Below are 16,823 nucleotides of genomic sequence, written 5' to 3' on the forward strand. Positions count from 1 at the left end.
ATTATATACAATTGGTGGGATGAAACCGTGGTTGCCATTGCCGCGATCAATGATGGTGACTACGCAGTTCTAAAAGCGCACTCCCAATGTGGTGTCATGCACAGCGGCAAATGCAAGAATAAAGGCTATAACGACAAATAAACATGAAGTGTTCCAGCGTTCCTGTCATTTTGCACCGATAAATGGTGATGTGGGTTCCGCCGCTTCGTTTTGGTTAGATGCTATTGCTGCTTCTGCTCTTTTATGTCACGCATTTGCGGCACTCCAAGGTTTGTCCGAATTAACCGGTGTGTGGCCAAATATGTCTGAATTAATGAGTTTGATGCCATCATATATTGCGTACACCTGCCAGGACCAGGGGGCAAATCAGAATTATTCAATTTTCCATATCAACGGGGGTGGAATTAAGGAGGTTTCATTGTGCTATAGGCATAGGTCAGCAAACTCACTCAGATTCAAATTTACCTACGTGTTTGAGTCCCCGTGAGTCTGGCTAGGTAGAAATTTTGGTGAGTTTGTTCATCCCGAGTCTGAACAAGCCCGGCTAAGTAGAATTTCGGTGAGTCTGAGTGAGTTCAGCTGAGTATAATTTTGGCGAGCCTGAGTCTGAGTGAGTTCAGCTGAGTATAATTTTGGCGAGCCTGAGTCCGAGTGATCCTAAAGCAAAAAATACCGTATTAACACGTGTACTTATATTTATCGGGCGACCACGTTTCGCCGCCTAACAAATCTTATCGCACCGCGCGGGACGCGCTTGCATGTATCCGAAGTTTCTGGAAAGTTATCGATGCTTCTATCCGCAGTCTGTTATCGCCGCACCTTGTGTTATCTGATTTATTCGCCTGACGCGAATGGTGTAGAACTTTGTGGAAGGCACGCGGGTCGCAACGATTAGTCTGGAACATTCGACGATTCTGTATAAAAGCCGACGCGCTTGACCCGCTGATCAGATTTTCGACGATCGCCGACCGTGTTCGCCGCTATCGTTGTGCTATAAGTGTAGCCTCTTTTGTGGGCACAGGTTCGCCCAATAAAAGTTAGTTTTGTGTTCCACAGTATTGCTACTGTGTTCTTTGACGTCACGACCACGTGACATCTGGTGGAGGTGCTTTTCGTCCATGTACCGGACGCCCCCGACAAGCCGTGATCCAAGCCCGGACCGCAAAGAGAGCACCAACGTAGTACTGGACCAGCGAGCAAGCCGTCGTCTACAACAGCTGCCCCCGGAGCACGGACTTCTACCTGAGAAGCCCAAGAAGATTGTGGCCAAGACAACCACGATGGCTGCCCCAGTGTCACCCATCGTACTTCAACAACCCAGGGAGCCCCCTACCTTCCGTGGAGCTACGTCAGAGGATCCTGAAACCTGGCTCGAAACCTTCGAAAGGATCTCGACCTTCAATAACTGGACCTCTGAGGATAAGCTACGACACGTGTACTTCTCCTTGGAAGATGCCGCGAGGACTTGGTTCGAAAACCGGGAGTCCACCCTAGCAACATGGGACCTATTCCGCAGTAACTTCCTGAGGACGTTCACGAGCGTTGTCCGAAAAGAAAGGGCCGAAGTTCTACTGGAAACACGAGGCCAACTACCCAATGAGACCATCGCCATCTTCACAGAAGAGATGACCCGTCTTTTCCGGCACGCCGACCCGGAAATGTCCGAAGAGAAAAAAGTGCGTTTCTTGATGCGAGGCGTAAAGGAGGAACTTTTCGCCGGAATGGTAAGAAGCCCACCGAAGACCGTCGACGAGTTTCTTCGTGAGGCGACGAGCATCGAGAAGACACTGGAATTGCGGAACCGGCAATTCGACCGCCGCACCAAGCCAACAAGCTACGCCGGAATTCAATCACTGGCCACGGACGATCTGCGCGAGACCATCAGGGCCATTGTGCGCGAAGAACTGCGCAAGGTCTTGCCATCGTCACAGCCTCAAGCGACTACGATTGCCGACGCCGTACGTGAGGAACTCCAACAACTTGGAGTAGCCCCTGAATCGCCGCAGCCTGAGCCGCAAGCGATGACCTACGCCGCCGTCGCACGCCGTCAAGGTCCCCCTCCGCGACCGCGCCAGGGCCCTGTCACGCCGCAATTCCGTCGTCCGCCGCCGCCGCCGCCAGCACGACCACCCGTCGCCCAGCGCACCTACGCGAGGAAGACGGACATTTGGCGCGCTCCTGACCACCGCCCGCTCTGCTACCACTGCGGCGAAGCCGGCCATGTTTACCGCCGATGCCCATACCGCGAGCTGGGATTGCGAGGCTTCGCCGTCAACGCACAGCGCCCGAGGGAAGGTGAACGCCCTCGTGACATCGCCGACTACCTCGCCGCCACTCAGTGGAGCCCTCGACGACCGTCCCGTTCGCCGTCACCAGGCCGCTACCTGTCGCCACAGCGCCGACCATACACTGGCCCAGCCCGGGGCCGGTCCGTCAGCCCATATCCGGAAAACTAAAAGCAGCAACCGATGGAGGTGCGGTTGCTGTTCGTCGAACTGACGAAGATCCTCCGCCGCCGACGAAGACGCCGAAAAGCCTATCTCGACGACATAACAACGACGACACACCGCCGTCCCGACGAAGTCTGGCAGGAAAGAACACGCTGACGAAAGACCACCTAACGACGCCACGTACCAACCACAGGTCAACGCGACGCAGCCGTGATCCGACGCCGAGGCGTAACTGCAACGCAAGACAAAGAACCACCGACCTCGACGTGCTTCTCGACGGCCACGCAGTCACCGCCTTAGTAGACACCGGAGCCGATTACTCTGTCATGAGTGGACCCATTGCAGCCCAATTGAAGAAAGTTAAGACTGCATGGGAAGGCCCGTTAATTCGGACCGCTGGAGGACACCTAATCACGCCGAGTGGTATCTGCACGGCAAGAATTACCATTCATGACCGGACTTACCCTGCCACCTTCGTTATCCTGCAACAGTGTTCACGAGACGTCATTCTCGGAATGGACTTCCTGAACCAACACGGCGCAATCATCGACTTGAAGTCGAAGTCAATAACGCTGTCGGAAGATCAAGCGATACCGCCGGAGAGCTGTCGTAGTCACCACGCCTTGAGTGTGCTCGAAGATCAAGTGAGTATCCCGCCTCGCTCCAGCATTTTTATTTTGGTCGGCACCCAAACACCCGCTGACGTAGAAGGCGTCATCGAAGGCGACCAACGTTTACTGCTCGACCGTGAAATTTGCGTCGCAAGAGGGATCGCTCGACTGCACGGAGGAAACACGAAAGTGTTGCTGACAAACTTCAGCCAGGAGTTCAAGCACATCAACAAGGGCACGACGATCGCATACATCGAGGAAATTCAGGAAACCAGCGATGCCTTTGTCCTCTCGGATTCTGTTGCATCTACCCCGACGACCGTAGTTCCCGAGCCAGACTTCGACATAAATCCAAGTCTCCCCGTGATTAAGCAGCAACAGCTCGGAAGTCTGCTTCGACGATACAAAGACTGCTTTTCGACGTCATCGAGGATTCGACAAACACCAGTCGCAAAGCATCGCATAATAACCGAAGAGTGCGCTCGACCACTACGCCAGAGCCCTTACCGAGTTTCGACGCGAGAACGCGAAGCTATAAGACAACAAGTCGACGAAATGTTGCGCGACGACATCATCCAGCCGTCGAAAAGCCCGTGGGCGTCTCCAGTTGTTTTAGTGAAGAAAAAGGACGGAACCCTACGTTTCTGCGTCGATTATCGTCGACTGAACAAAATCACGAAGAAAGACGTATACCCCCTCCCACGGATAGACGACGCATTGGATCGGCTCTGCAATGCTAAATACTTCTCATCGATGGACCTCAAGTCTGGCTACTGGCAAATAGAAGTCGACGAAAGGGATCGCGAAAAGACCGCCTTCATCACGCCAGACGGCCTCTATGAATTCAAGGTTATGCCATTTGGACTGTGCTCGGCGCCTGCAACGTTCCAGCGCGTGATGGACACGGTTTTAGCAGGATTGAAGTGGCAGACCTGTCTTGTTTACTTGGATGACGTCGTCGTCTTCGCCGGAAATTTCGACGATCACCTTAAGCGGCTTGCGACAGTATTAGAGGCCATCAAGTCATCAGGGCTCACTCTGAAGTCGGAAAAGTGTCGCTTCGCTTACGATGAGCTTCTATTCCTAGGCCACGTCATCAGCAAATCTGGAGTACGCCCCGACCCGCAGAAGACAGCTGCCATCGCAAAGTTCCCGCAGCCAATCGACAAGAAGGCAGTGCGCAGATTCCTTGGCATGTGTGCCTACTATAGGCGCTTTGTCAAGGACTTTTCACGCATCGCGGAGCCGCTAACACATCTAACGAAATGTGATGTCGAGTTCAAGTGGGGAACGCCGCAGGCCGACGCATTTCAAGAACTCAAACGACGCATGCAGTCGCCGCCGGTACTTGCACACTTCGACGAGGACGCCGATACTGAAATCCACACTGACGCCAGTAGCCTAGGCCTTGGTGCCGTCCTAGTCCAGAGGAAAGACGGACTTGAACGGGTGATATCTTATGCTAGCCGGTCGCTGTCAAAAGCGGAAGGCAATTATTCTACGACTGAAAAGGAATGCCTCGCCATCATTTGGGCTACAGCAAAATTCCGCCCTTACCTCTATGGCAGGCCATTCAAAGTCGTCAGCGACCATCACGCGTTGTGTTGGCTAGCTAACTTAAAGGACCCTTCAGGACGGCTGGCGCGGTGGAGCCTCAGATTGCAAGAATATGACGTCACCGTAATATACAAGTCCGGAAGAAAACACTCTGACGCCGACTGCCTGTCACGCGCCCCCATCGATCCCCCGCCGCAAGACGACGAGGACGACGACGCCTTCCTTGGAATAATAAGCGCGGAAGACTTCGCCGAACAGCAACGAGCAGACCCGGAGCTAAAAGGCCTCGTCGAGTACTTGGAAGGGAACACCGACGTTGTCCCCAGGGCATTTAAGCGTGGGTTGTCTTCGTTCACGCTACAAAACAACCTGCTCGTGAAGAAGAACTTCTCACCAGTCCGCGCCAGCTACCTTCTTGTTGTACCGTCAGCGCTGCGTCCAGAAGTACTGCACGCCCTACACGACGATCCAACCGCTGGGCACCTTGGATTCTCCCGGACGCTGTCGAGGATACAGGAAAGGTATTACTGGCCGCGTCTGACCGCCGAAGTCGCCCGTTACGTCAAGACATGCCGAGACTGTCAACGGCGCAAGACACCACCGACAAGGCCAGCAGGATTATTACAGCCGATCGAACCTCCTCGCCGACCATTCCAGCAGATTGGGATGGATTTGTTGGGGCCGTTTCCGATGTCAACATCCGGGAATAAGTGGATCGTCGTGGCGACGGACTACCTCACCCGCTTCGCTGAAACTAAAGCTCTACCAAAAGGCAGCGCAGCCGAAGTGGCGAAATTTTTCGTCGAGCACATCCTGCTGCGACATGGTGCCCCAGAAGTCCTCATCACCGACAGAGGAACGGCTTTTACAGCAGAGCTCACCCAAGCCATTCTGCAGTACAGCCAGACAAGCCACAGGAGGACAACTGCCTACCATCCGCAGACGAATGGTCTCACGGAGCGCCTGAACAAGACCCTCGCCGACATGCTAGCAATGTACGTCGACGTCGAACACAAGACGTGGGACGCGGTCCTGCCGTACGTAACCTTTGCGTACAACACGGCGGTGCAAGAAACAACGCAGATCACGCCGTTTAAGCTGGTTTACGGCAGGAACCCGACGACGACGCTTGACGCCATGCTGCCGCACGTAACTGACGAAGAGAATGTTGACGTCGCTAGCTACCTCCAGCGCGCCGAAGAAGCCCGACAGCTCGCCCGCCTGCGAATCAAGAACCAGCAGAGGACCGACAGCCGACACTACAACCTCCGACGACGCTTTGTCGAGTACCAGCCCGGTGACCGTGTTTGGGTTTGGACCCCTATACGCCGACGAGGACTGAGCGAGAAGCTCTTGCGTTGCTATTTCGGACCGTACAAGATCATCCGACGTATTGGCGCACTGGACTATGAGGTCGTGCCAGACGGCATTTCGCTGTCACAGCGGCGCCGCTCACGACCTGAAATTGTCCACGTTGTGCGACTCAAGCCGTATCACCAGCGTTGACGAACTTTGGAACTTCGCATAACTGACCTTTGGACTTGATTTCTTTTCGTTGTTTTGTTACTTATGTTTAATAAGTGTCCTTTTGTGTTTCGCTCTCTTATATTTGTAGCATCGGGACGATGCTATTTAAGAAGGGGGTATTAACACGTGTACTTATATTTATCGGGCGACCACGTTTCGCCGCCTAACAAATCTTATCGCACCGCGCGGGACGCGCTTGCATGTATCCGAAGTTTCTGGAAAGTTATCGATGCTTCTATCCGCAGTCTGTTATCGCCGCACCTTGTGTTATCTGATTTATTCGCCTGACGCGAATGGTGTAGAACTTTGTGGAAGGCACGCGGGTCGCAACGATTAGTCTGGAACATTCGACGATTCTGTATAAAAGCCGACGCGCTTGACCCGCTGATCAGATTTTCGACGATCGCCGACCGTGTTCGCCGCTATCGTTGTGCTATAAGTGTAGCCTCTTTTGTGGGCACAGGTTCGCCCAATAAAAGTTAGTTTTGTGTTCCACAGTATTGCTACTGTGTTCTTTGACGTCACGACCACGTGACAGTATTTACTCACACAATGAACACACTTTTCCCGAAAGATAAGCACAAAGTTGGGGGGTGCGTTCATTATGCAGGGTAAAATTTTGAGCAATATTTTTTTCAGCGGCTACCTCTAAAAAAGTCAGTTTCGCCCGAAATACGAACCATCAATTGCAATAGCAAATGTGTAGACAGCTCCACGAAGTAAGGATAGTAGTTTTATCAGCCGTATAAACTTGCAAACATTCGCTTCAACGTAAACTGAGCAGCGAGATTGCAGCACTCGCAAATGTATGAGCCGCCATCGACTCAGCCCCTGATGCAGATCGCTTTAAAAATAGGGCGCGCCGCGGCCGCGCAATGCACAGTTGCTGCCAGAGTAAAATGCCATGCCCCTCCCTCTCCTCCCCCCGATGCCATGCGCGCGGCGGTAGACGGCATGTTTCCTTCCCACTTTCCTCCCTTGTACGCGGGAAATCGAACCGTGATCGTTGGCGCCCTCGGGTGCGGTTGCGCAATACGCATTAGCTGCCAGCGTACAATGCCGCCGTCCCCTTCTCTCCCCCCACCGTCGGGGTCTCGTGCACGACGCAAGACAGTGCGCGAGATTGAGCCGCGATCGTCGGCTTCCCTTGCGCGCTTTCACTCACACCTGCGCTTTGTGGCACGTGGCGACAATGATGGCAAAAATGTGCCTGGAGCGTCCATATAATTGCTATCGCAATAAAAGTAGGAGACACGGCACGATTCGGCATCCAACACGGCATCGGACACAATCTTACTTGCCGAACATCGTATCAGAAGCTGAATCGTACAATGTGTCTCCTACTTCATGGCAGCAAGTTCAGGGTGTGATCACTATGCGAGGGAAAAAAAAAAAAAGAAAACTTCCTTGATTGGAAAAGTGGGGGCTGCGTTCATTACATTGCATTCATTATGTAAGTAAATACGGTACATCTTGTGGGTGAGTATGAGCGAGCTCCGCTTTTTGCCTGCCTATGATTATAAATAAACTTTATTATAAGAACTTATTGTCCTAAGTGGCTTGGGACTACTACAGTGTGCTATTAGGGGTGTGTGAATATTTGAAACTTTAGAATAACGAATTGAACAGAGCCACATTCGATTCAGTGTTTGAATGTCATAATCGAATAGTTACTACTCGTAAATGCAAATTGTAGACCAAACACTTTTCTAATACGGTAAAACCTAGTTACACCGTACCCATACTCGATGGCAGAATGGCTGCATTGCCACTGGATGCAACGGCCAGTAGGATGCCACCGTCAGAGACTGAAACGTCATGACAGCCGCAGCCGTCAACACTCTAGGCTGTGTTCTGGGCAGGCCAGACACATTCACAGCCGACAGGAAGGCCAGGTCCCTCACCACTTGTTCTGCCAGAGTGGGCGGCAGCTAGTACTGCAACTGCCTCCAAGCACACTGCATGAGGCCGTCTGCTGCCTTAGCCAACTCTGCGAGATTGGCAAACTGTTTGCCCTCTACCAAGCCTTCCAAGTTGCAGGTGCATCTGCCACAACAAAAGGTCAACATTCTCTAATTCCGACACTTTGCCGCCATTGCGATCATAACAGGCCATGATCGTGTCAATATATCCTTTTAAATTTTCTTCTGGGTGCTGCGTGCAGAGCTTGAGTTCTTGTTGGAAGCAGTGCTTCGCGTCGATAGAAGAGAATTCTGGAATGAAGGCCTCTGTAAGTTCCTCCCACGATGCAAACTTGGTCACGAAGTGCCACCAGTAGTTTTCTTTTAAAAGTAGTAAAGTCAGATCCCCGACCCAGTGGCCATTCAACATAATGTGTTTTGTATCCGCATAAACTGTACCAGCTTATTGCATACACATTGGTTAAAACGTAGAGTTTCCACTTTTCGTCGCGCAAACACGGCTGTGCGTCGTCCCCATCGGGCGGCCTGGCAGAACAACAAGCCTCAGAGATCGGAACAACGGCCTCCAAGCGCCCTCTACGTTTGCACGTGAAGCCACATCAACGTCAACATCATTTCGACGCCGTGCCAGAGAGCGTTGTGGCGTTGTGCAAGCGAGGACTCGCATCAAGCCGAAGCTCGGATAAAAAGACCCCGGGTGCTCAGCATAGAAGAAAAATTAGACATCGTCCGTGCTATCGAACGTGACACGAAGTCGGCACTGGCACGCGAAAGGGATCTGCTGTTGACCACAGTGTGTGGCATTTGGAATACGAAGAAGTTGCTCGGCAGCGCTGCTGCGATCGCGAAGAGATGTCGGCTACGAGGTTCGACTTTTCGCCATTGTTGCCTCTGTTGTTGTCAAAGCGTCGACTAGCAACAGTGATGAGGACGACAAAGAAAATGACAACTCGGGTGATTCAGGCCCGACAGTGGCAGAAGCTGCGCGTTACGTCAGCCTCATTAATGCAATTGTCGTGACGAGAACAGGGGCGTGATAACCTAACTATTCTAAACGAAAAGTATTTCGAACTCTGGCACCTGGCAATGAAAAAGGCGCCCTACTGCAGCGCTACTGCACGCGTGCACGGAGAATACGTAACGCCAACAAGGAATCTGCCATGCGAGTGTTTTCTGAGGACAGGGGGCTGGATGGAAAGCTGGCACGCAGCTTCAGTAAGTTTGAGGCCGCTGTCGTCGTGCTAGGCTGCCGCGGCATCAAACGAAAATAACACTTTTGTCACGCGAATAAATAAATACTGTACGTCTTTTTCCCCTTTCATCGCACTCTCTCTGTGTTCCGTTTTCGACAGGTAAGTGGTCGATCTCATGCTATTTCGGTTAAACACTACTACCATTTAGTACGTACTTTTTCCGAGCTCTGGCCAACTACAGTTTAATGAGGTTTCACTGTATTTAGGGAGCTGAGGTCCAGCAGAGCAGCATCGCCTGATGGTTGAACCGCCACCGCTGCTGTCACAGAACCTACTGACACTGCCTCGGCCGCCATCAGCCTTTGTTGAACTGCTGCCACAACTTGCTCATGTTGCATGGTGAAGCCATTGGTCTGCCTCAGCAAATGCTGTGGCAACTCTTCAGGCATGTTCACCACCTCCATGTCCATGTACATCCCAGACAGGCCCCCACTTGTTACGAATCACGACATGCTGACATGTTAGTTGCAAACATCCCCTTTATTACAATACTCTCTGACTGTTCACCCATGCTGTTCACCTGCTGTCCTCTGGAAGACTGTACGCCTGTAGAGTGGTCGACTCAGCTTCGAGAGCATCTAAAGCGTCTTCAGGAGATTCATTGGAATCTCAGGGCAGCAGCTGAGAGAAACTCTGAATAATGAAACGAAGACTTGAAAGCGATGCCTGTGAAATAAATTTCTAGTTGGCCACCTCCGCATTCTTCCGAGTTGCGTTTCAGAGTTGCGTCCACATCTATAACGCTTTGCCTCCTCGCATTTCGGAAACATTTTCCGTAGAGGAGGCCCAACGTGGTCGCTGACACTAAGGGGTAGGTTGTGCTTGGCGAGGAGCCCCGTAAACAGGCACTCCACACGTATGACATTGTCGTCTCAGTTGTTCCTGAGAAAGTTCACTATGTTGTCTTGCTGCTCAGCGGTGCAAACATAGCTTTGATGCTTCGCTGTAGAAACATGCAATTTAAAGTCGCCTTTGCCACCGTGAGGCACGCTGACATGCATCCACACGTTGTACCAAATGCAAAATGTTCTTCTTTTCTTGATGTCAAAAAGCACGGAAATTAAGAAGTGTAAGATGGCAAGAACTTCTGCAAATACCTTTTCTTGGGCTTTGATAGCACCATGGCATCAAGCACACGAGGTTTATAACTTTACATGGTGCACCGCACACACGGCCTAGCCAACTGTAATCATACACACAAACAGGAGTAACAATGCACCATGGAGAAAGGCATGCATGAAATGCAAGAGCTACATTGGCTCTGGCTTTGGTCGGCTTACTAGGCACCGTAGTTGGCTGCTTAGTCGATAATACCGATGGCGCTAGTGCAGCCATTATTGGTGATGCTGATGATTAAGATGCGGCTGCAGATTCCGCAGTGCCGGTTTCGCAAAAACCATTATTGCGCAAACAGAGACAACTTTTCGGGAGACATAGTGATCGTACAATCAGAAGGTTTAGTAAAAATCGGGAGTTCCCTGGGCAAATCAGGAGGGTTGGCAGATATGCATATGTTAATAATTCGTTAATAACTGAGATTTAGCACAATGAGTTGCACAGTGGGTAATGATGAACACTGAAATGCTATGTTTCAGATTAATTTTGACTGCCTGAAGTTATCTGAGAAACACCAAATCAAGGTATATTACACAGGCATTTTTGTAATCTGTTGCCTTTGAATACAGCTGCTGCAGCCAGGGACGAAATATGTGACCTCGTTGCTCAGCCACCGTTGACCAGTAAGTAGTGTGCAGCGTTTGGCAGGACCAAGTGAGACATCGCAAGAAATGGCTGGCACTGAATGCAAGCCCTTTGTATCCGACAATGCAAGAACCCAAAGAATGGGGCTCACCCAGGGAATCAGGTATGGCCTGCCGCCGCTTTGATGACACAGTAGCGATCACGGTGCCTGCACGCCTCTCAGTCTGGAAACGGCCTCTGCGCCCCCCTTCCTCCTCCTCTTCTTCTTCATCTTCTATACGCCTAAGGGACTCCCTCTCATCAGAGGCGGCACGGGACAGACTTGGAGAAGAGGGCGGCTCACTGACCAGTGACGGTATGGGCTCCTCTGGTTTCTCATTGGGAGCTGGTGCTGCATTCTGGACTGCCTTCTGTGGCCGGTTAGGTGGTCGAAGGCGCTGGGAACGAGGCTGCAGACTTGACAAACTCTGCAAGTTTGTGAAGTCACAATGCTTAATTGCTGGATACATAGCATGACATGGATTAAGAATGTCTAGCTGTTAAAGCCAGTCGACAAGTTAGAAATGGCATTCGAGAAATTAGAAATGGCAGTGCGTGATAGGTACACACCTGTGGCACACTGACTAAGCACTGCAGGAAAACAAGATGTTTCATGACTTACCGTCTTGTTTTCCTCCTTGTATTCTTTTTGCCCTTCATCACTCAGTAAAACATTTATCTTTTACTATAAGTGCATGAATTTCATGCTGCACAACAGTCAAGGCAGCAAATAAAAGTGGCAACAGCTACATGAGCAATATACAAAGAAAGAGCCTCATTTGTTAGACTGATCAGATTGTGCCAACAAAGCATATGATAGTGCTAAAGGTTCACTGGCATCTGGCACTGTGGTCATTGCAGTGTGTCCTTTACACACTGTGGACAAAAAGATAACTTGCTACTGGTGGGAGCTGAACCAATAACTAAGGTAAGCTATCTTTTCGTCCACTTTCACTTTTACTTTTCTTCATTATTTTCTACATTTAAATTTAAACCACGGCTAATTACCTCTATGAATTCCTTGGCATCATTGCCTGTTGGCTTTACATGGCAATGATTACTAAAAATCAAGCCCTTTGCTTTTCCTTCTTTTTCATTCATTGCTGATATCATTTAAAAATAATGTTGCCTAGTAAACCAAAACCATAATTTTGTGTTCGATTGGGGAAATGCTAGGAACAGCGGAGGCTAGTATCGACGACACCTTCTGTCGAAGATTTATTTTTCGACACTCCCCATTGTGCTAAAGATTGTCAAATATGACTAACAGGTGCAGTGGTCATTTTATAAGGTAAATGGCATTACTCACCGAAGAAATACAACAGCAATGTTTAACGTGTCAAAAAATGTCAACCAAATTGATTAACTTTTGCGGGCCCAGTAAGAAAAAAGTTAAAGTTCCTACACCAGCTTGCTAAGATTAATTATTCTGACGGCATCTGCTCAAGCTTAGTTAATTTTTTATCCAAAAGATGGCCTAAAGTGTATTTTAAGGGAGCCGAATACATAATTTAAGAAGTTTTGCGAACTTTTACTGAACTGCAATAGTGCAAATATGACAAAACACTTTGAAATCCAATCCATGATGTAACACTAGCATTGCAGTGCAAAATTCAAGCTGTGGAAGGTTGGCCTCTCTTTTCTTGTCTAGTAATCAAGATCGCACTGTGAACTCAGCAACAAGAGAGTTCCGAAAGAACACATTATCAGTCTAAACTGACATAGTGTTTCTGTTTAGCGCCCCTTTAATAATAAATTCTGGATTTACCTCAAGATCTTCATTATCTTGAATCAGGGAATCAAAGTCTGGGTCTATATCAACATCCAGCACATCTCCATCATCGTTGGTTCTGAAGAAGAAAGTAAGAATCACTATAAGAACACAACAGCAGCACAGAACTTCTCTGGACATGTGCTATAAAAGAGTGGAAGAACATTTAACAGTAAGCAAATAACTATAAATATAGAATGTGATCGCAACATAACACAAAATGTCATGCTCAGGATTATCCACGTCATGTCACAAAAGGCTGACTGCATATAAGGCTCCTGCACAAGCTCACTGATGCATGAGCCATTTCCTATGTTTTTTTTTTATTATTTATCAATACTGTCAGCTGCTTTTTGGCAGCCAAGGCAGGGCTGGCACATGAAAAAGAAAGAAAGATACTTGTATGGAACAAGATAATGTTGAAATAAAATTCAAACATAGCAGAAACAAACAATCAAAAGTACTTCTCTGCAACTGTGCAGAACACTAGCGCTGATTACTAAGGAATCGTGTTGATTACTAAGGAATCAAACAGGAATCATCCTGTCATCATAAATCTACACGACTACCGAGAGAAGACTTTAATACTGAAGGTATGCCCGAAATTGAAAGGTTCAGAGTATTCAGTCAGCGAAGACTACTCGAAAAGAATTTGGAATGTCACAAAGAAATTATGGGAAAGCACATCACAGGAAAAGAATAATGGCGCTAAAGTTAAGGTGGTTTTTGATAAGTTAAGCATTAACAATGATATGTTTGGATGGGATAATGCAAAAAACAAACGATATAAAATCCCAAAGAACCATAAATGACACCAGAATGAGACCAGTCCTGCATTCAAAATCTTAAACATAAACTATCGTAGCGTCGTCAATACAGCTGTAAAACTTGAAGGCATGCTGTTCTCGCATGACATCGACGTTGCCACGCTTACGGAGACGTGGTTGAGCAGTGAAATATTTGACAGTGAGTTTGTTCCCAAGGGCTATAAGGTCTTTTGGGGTGACCGCGACAGAAGAGGTGGAGGAGTGGCCATTTTGTACAAATCATCAATACAACTTTTTAGTATCCCCAATGCGCAAGATATTGAAGCTGTCTATTGCAAAGCATACATCAACGAGGTCTGTTTCATCCTTGGCATTTTTTATAGGTCTCCAAACTCCTCTGTTGCAGTACTTGAAAACTCAAGGGAATATATGCACTGCCATGTAAAATCGGATGAACGAATACTACTGGCAGGGGACTTTAATTTACCAAACATCGATTGGCACACCTTTTCATTGCATTCTGCTCACACTGTTGATAACACAATCTTTGACATTGTATTCACTTTTGACTTACTGCACATGGTAAATAATTTCACGAGAGAACAGGGAGCCATAGGCTCAATTCTAGACTTATTTTTTACAAGTGGTGCCATCCGAAATGCGATAACCTGTGAAGTCCCAAACGAGATTTCTGATCACAAAGCTGTCCTGTTGAGCTTGTCAAATGTCTACCCTGATCATAAAAACAGTGTTCATTTGTTTCCCAATTTTTCTCGAGCTGATGATGAATCTATTGTCGATATGCTTGCATTTTACTTCGATGACTTCAGAAACAGCACTTGCAATATAAATGACTTATGGCTTTCCTTTAGGGGAATTGTCTCTGAATGTATCCGCCGTTTTGTTCCCAAAATTGCAAAATCTTCTGTGCACCATAACCGATGGATTTCTCGTGAGACGTTACGCTTACAGTGAAGGCTTAAAAGGTTAAAAACGAAATAAAGAACAAATGTAACCTTAACATCTATTGTGGAGGGCACTTCAGAACAACTAAAACAGAAAATAATTTGTGACAAACAAAAATATTACGGAACGATGCTGCCTTCGTTTATTAACACGTCTCCCGGGAGATTCTGGCACCGAACCACACCTAAATCTTCTTCCAACAGTGGGTTCATGATAGACGGCAAATGTGTAAGTGATGAGACTGTCGTTTGTTCTGCTTTTCACAAATTCTTCCAGTCGGTATTTACCAAAAATAATGGTTGCCTTCCCAACTTTTCTATATTGGTTCCTGTTATATCTGACATTATTTCTGAGAGCGGCATATTTAATTTGCTATTGAACGTTGACACTAAAAAGTCACCAGGACCAGGATTCCTCTCCCTTGCACTACTTTAGTGTTTGCCGAGAGCATTGAGTGTATGCAGCGTGAGTGGAGTCACCCCTGGTTTGCTGTCACCTGCACATTATCTGCGCTGCTGCCCCGGACTACGATCGAGCCACCCTGAGCAATGGTAATGCCGTGGTCAGGTCGGCGGAGCGACTTAAGCAGCCGCCTGTATCCGGCTCACAACCCTCGACGGCAAAGAAAAGGGCCGGCGGTCACCAACAGCTACTGCGGCTCTCGCCAGCGGGGTGCGTCAGTGCTAGCGACGCTGGCTCGTATCGACTACTGCGTCGCCGTTTCCGGAGTCCTGGCCTGGAATCGTGCCGTCGAGTCTGCGGAGCTACTGCTGTGACCAGCGGATGGTAGCGGTGCATGTTATGGACAGCGTGTGGACATTTCCTCTACGCGGCCACTGTTGCATGTACTACCTTGTTCGCGAAGCACACGTTGATGTTAGACCGTGTGACATGTTTCGCCACAATATGTAGTGATTTAAGGTTGGGGGATGTCGGGATGTACGACTCTCACACGTCCCCTGATATGTTGTTTTCTCGCATAGCTCCCGTCTCCTGTTATCCGGCTTCGCCGCGTGGCTTGGTGCCAGTGGCAGTCTGGTTGAAACACACTGCGAGAGATGGCACGAGTGTGGCTCTGCTAACGCCACCTAATGGCAGGGTTACTTGGGCGCAGAAAGGAGAAGGCTCTTCCTCTTTGGCTCAGGCTCGGCAAGCTGCGCGGACGTTTTGCACGTGCGATGATCGATGCTTCTGCGAGACCGTCTCACAACGCCTACCCCTGAATGGACGAACATGATCATTCGAACTTGCCACAGTTCGCGTGACTGTAAGCGCGAACGACCAGGCGTTGGTGTCCAGCATGGGGCAAACATATTTGCTTATTATCCGGTCACGGTGGGTCGGATTCCCGCGATTTGTCGCACCCATCAGCATGTTTTGTGGATGGCAACTCGGCTAGCAGGCATTAGTCTATGAAAGGTAAAGTTAAGCATGGACGGCGTAATGTTTGGCTGGGACGAAGCTAAAGATAAGCGCTTTAAGCTTACTAAAAAGAAATGAATTGACAAGATAAGCAGTAGGCCCTTCACAATTCTTAACATGAATTGCCGCAGTGTCGTGAATAAGACTGTCCAGCTTGAGAGCATGCTTTTTTCATTAGACCCCGATGTGGCTGTACTAACCGAAACTTGGTTAAGCGATGATATATTTGACAGTGAATTCGTACCAAAGAATTATAAAGTCTTACGTAGGGACAGGGATAGAAGAGGGGGAGGTATTGCTGTACTGTATAAATCTTCCATTATGCTGCAGACAATGCCTGATGTTCCGGATGTAGAAAGCATACTTTATAAATTATACATGAATAATTTTAGATATAACCTTGCAGCTTTGTACAGACCTCCTAACTCCACTGTTGATATCTTGGAGCGCTTGTCAACTTATATGCATTCATATGTAATGTGAAAAGATAAATTAATACTAACCGGAGATTTTAACCTGCCAAATATCAATTGGGAAACTTTTTATTCGTATTCAATTCAGAGTGCAGAAAGTATTATAACTGATATAGCTTTTACCTTTGATCTACTACAAATTGTGAAGGATTTCACAAGAATTCAAAATGATTCAAGGTCCATTCTTGATTTCTTTTTTGTAAGTGGCACCATAAAAGACTGCATCTCATGTACAGTAACATCTAGTATTTCTGATCACAATGCATTTGTCCTGACGTTGAAAAGTGCTTTAACCAATCGAACCAATAAGGTTCAATATTTTCCAAATTTTTAAGAGCACAGGATGACTGTATACTAGATGCGC

At 48.5% G+C, this 16,823-nt stretch overlaps 1 protein-coding gene across 5 annotated transcripts in view; it reads right to left on the reverse strand.

Annotated features, from left to right (window-relative positions):
- LOC126542537 (uncharacterized) overlaps positions 1 to 16,823 on the reverse strand; it is a 129,616-nt gene that overhangs the window by 101,926 nt on the left and 10,867 nt on the right. For all 5 annotated transcript variants that reach the window (XM_050189649.3, XM_055077320.2, XM_055077322.2 and 2 more), the window contains exons 5-6: positions 12,829 to 12,910; positions 11,173 to 11,488 (exon numbers count right to left, since the gene is read on the reverse strand). In XM_050189649.3, coding sequence (XP_050045606.1) covers positions 11,173 to 11,488; positions 12,829 to 12,910 — 398 coding nt within the window. The remainder of the gene's footprint in view (positions 1 to 11,172; positions 11,489 to 12,828; positions 12,911 to 16,823) is intronic.

The sequence above is a fragment of the Dermacentor andersoni genome, chromosome 2, assembly GCF_023375885.2.
Source record: "Dermacentor andersoni chromosome 2, qqDerAnde1_hic_scaffold, whole genome shotgun sequence".
Taxonomy (NCBI): domain Eukaryota; kingdom Metazoa; phylum Arthropoda; class Arachnida; order Ixodida; family Ixodidae; genus Dermacentor; species Dermacentor andersoni.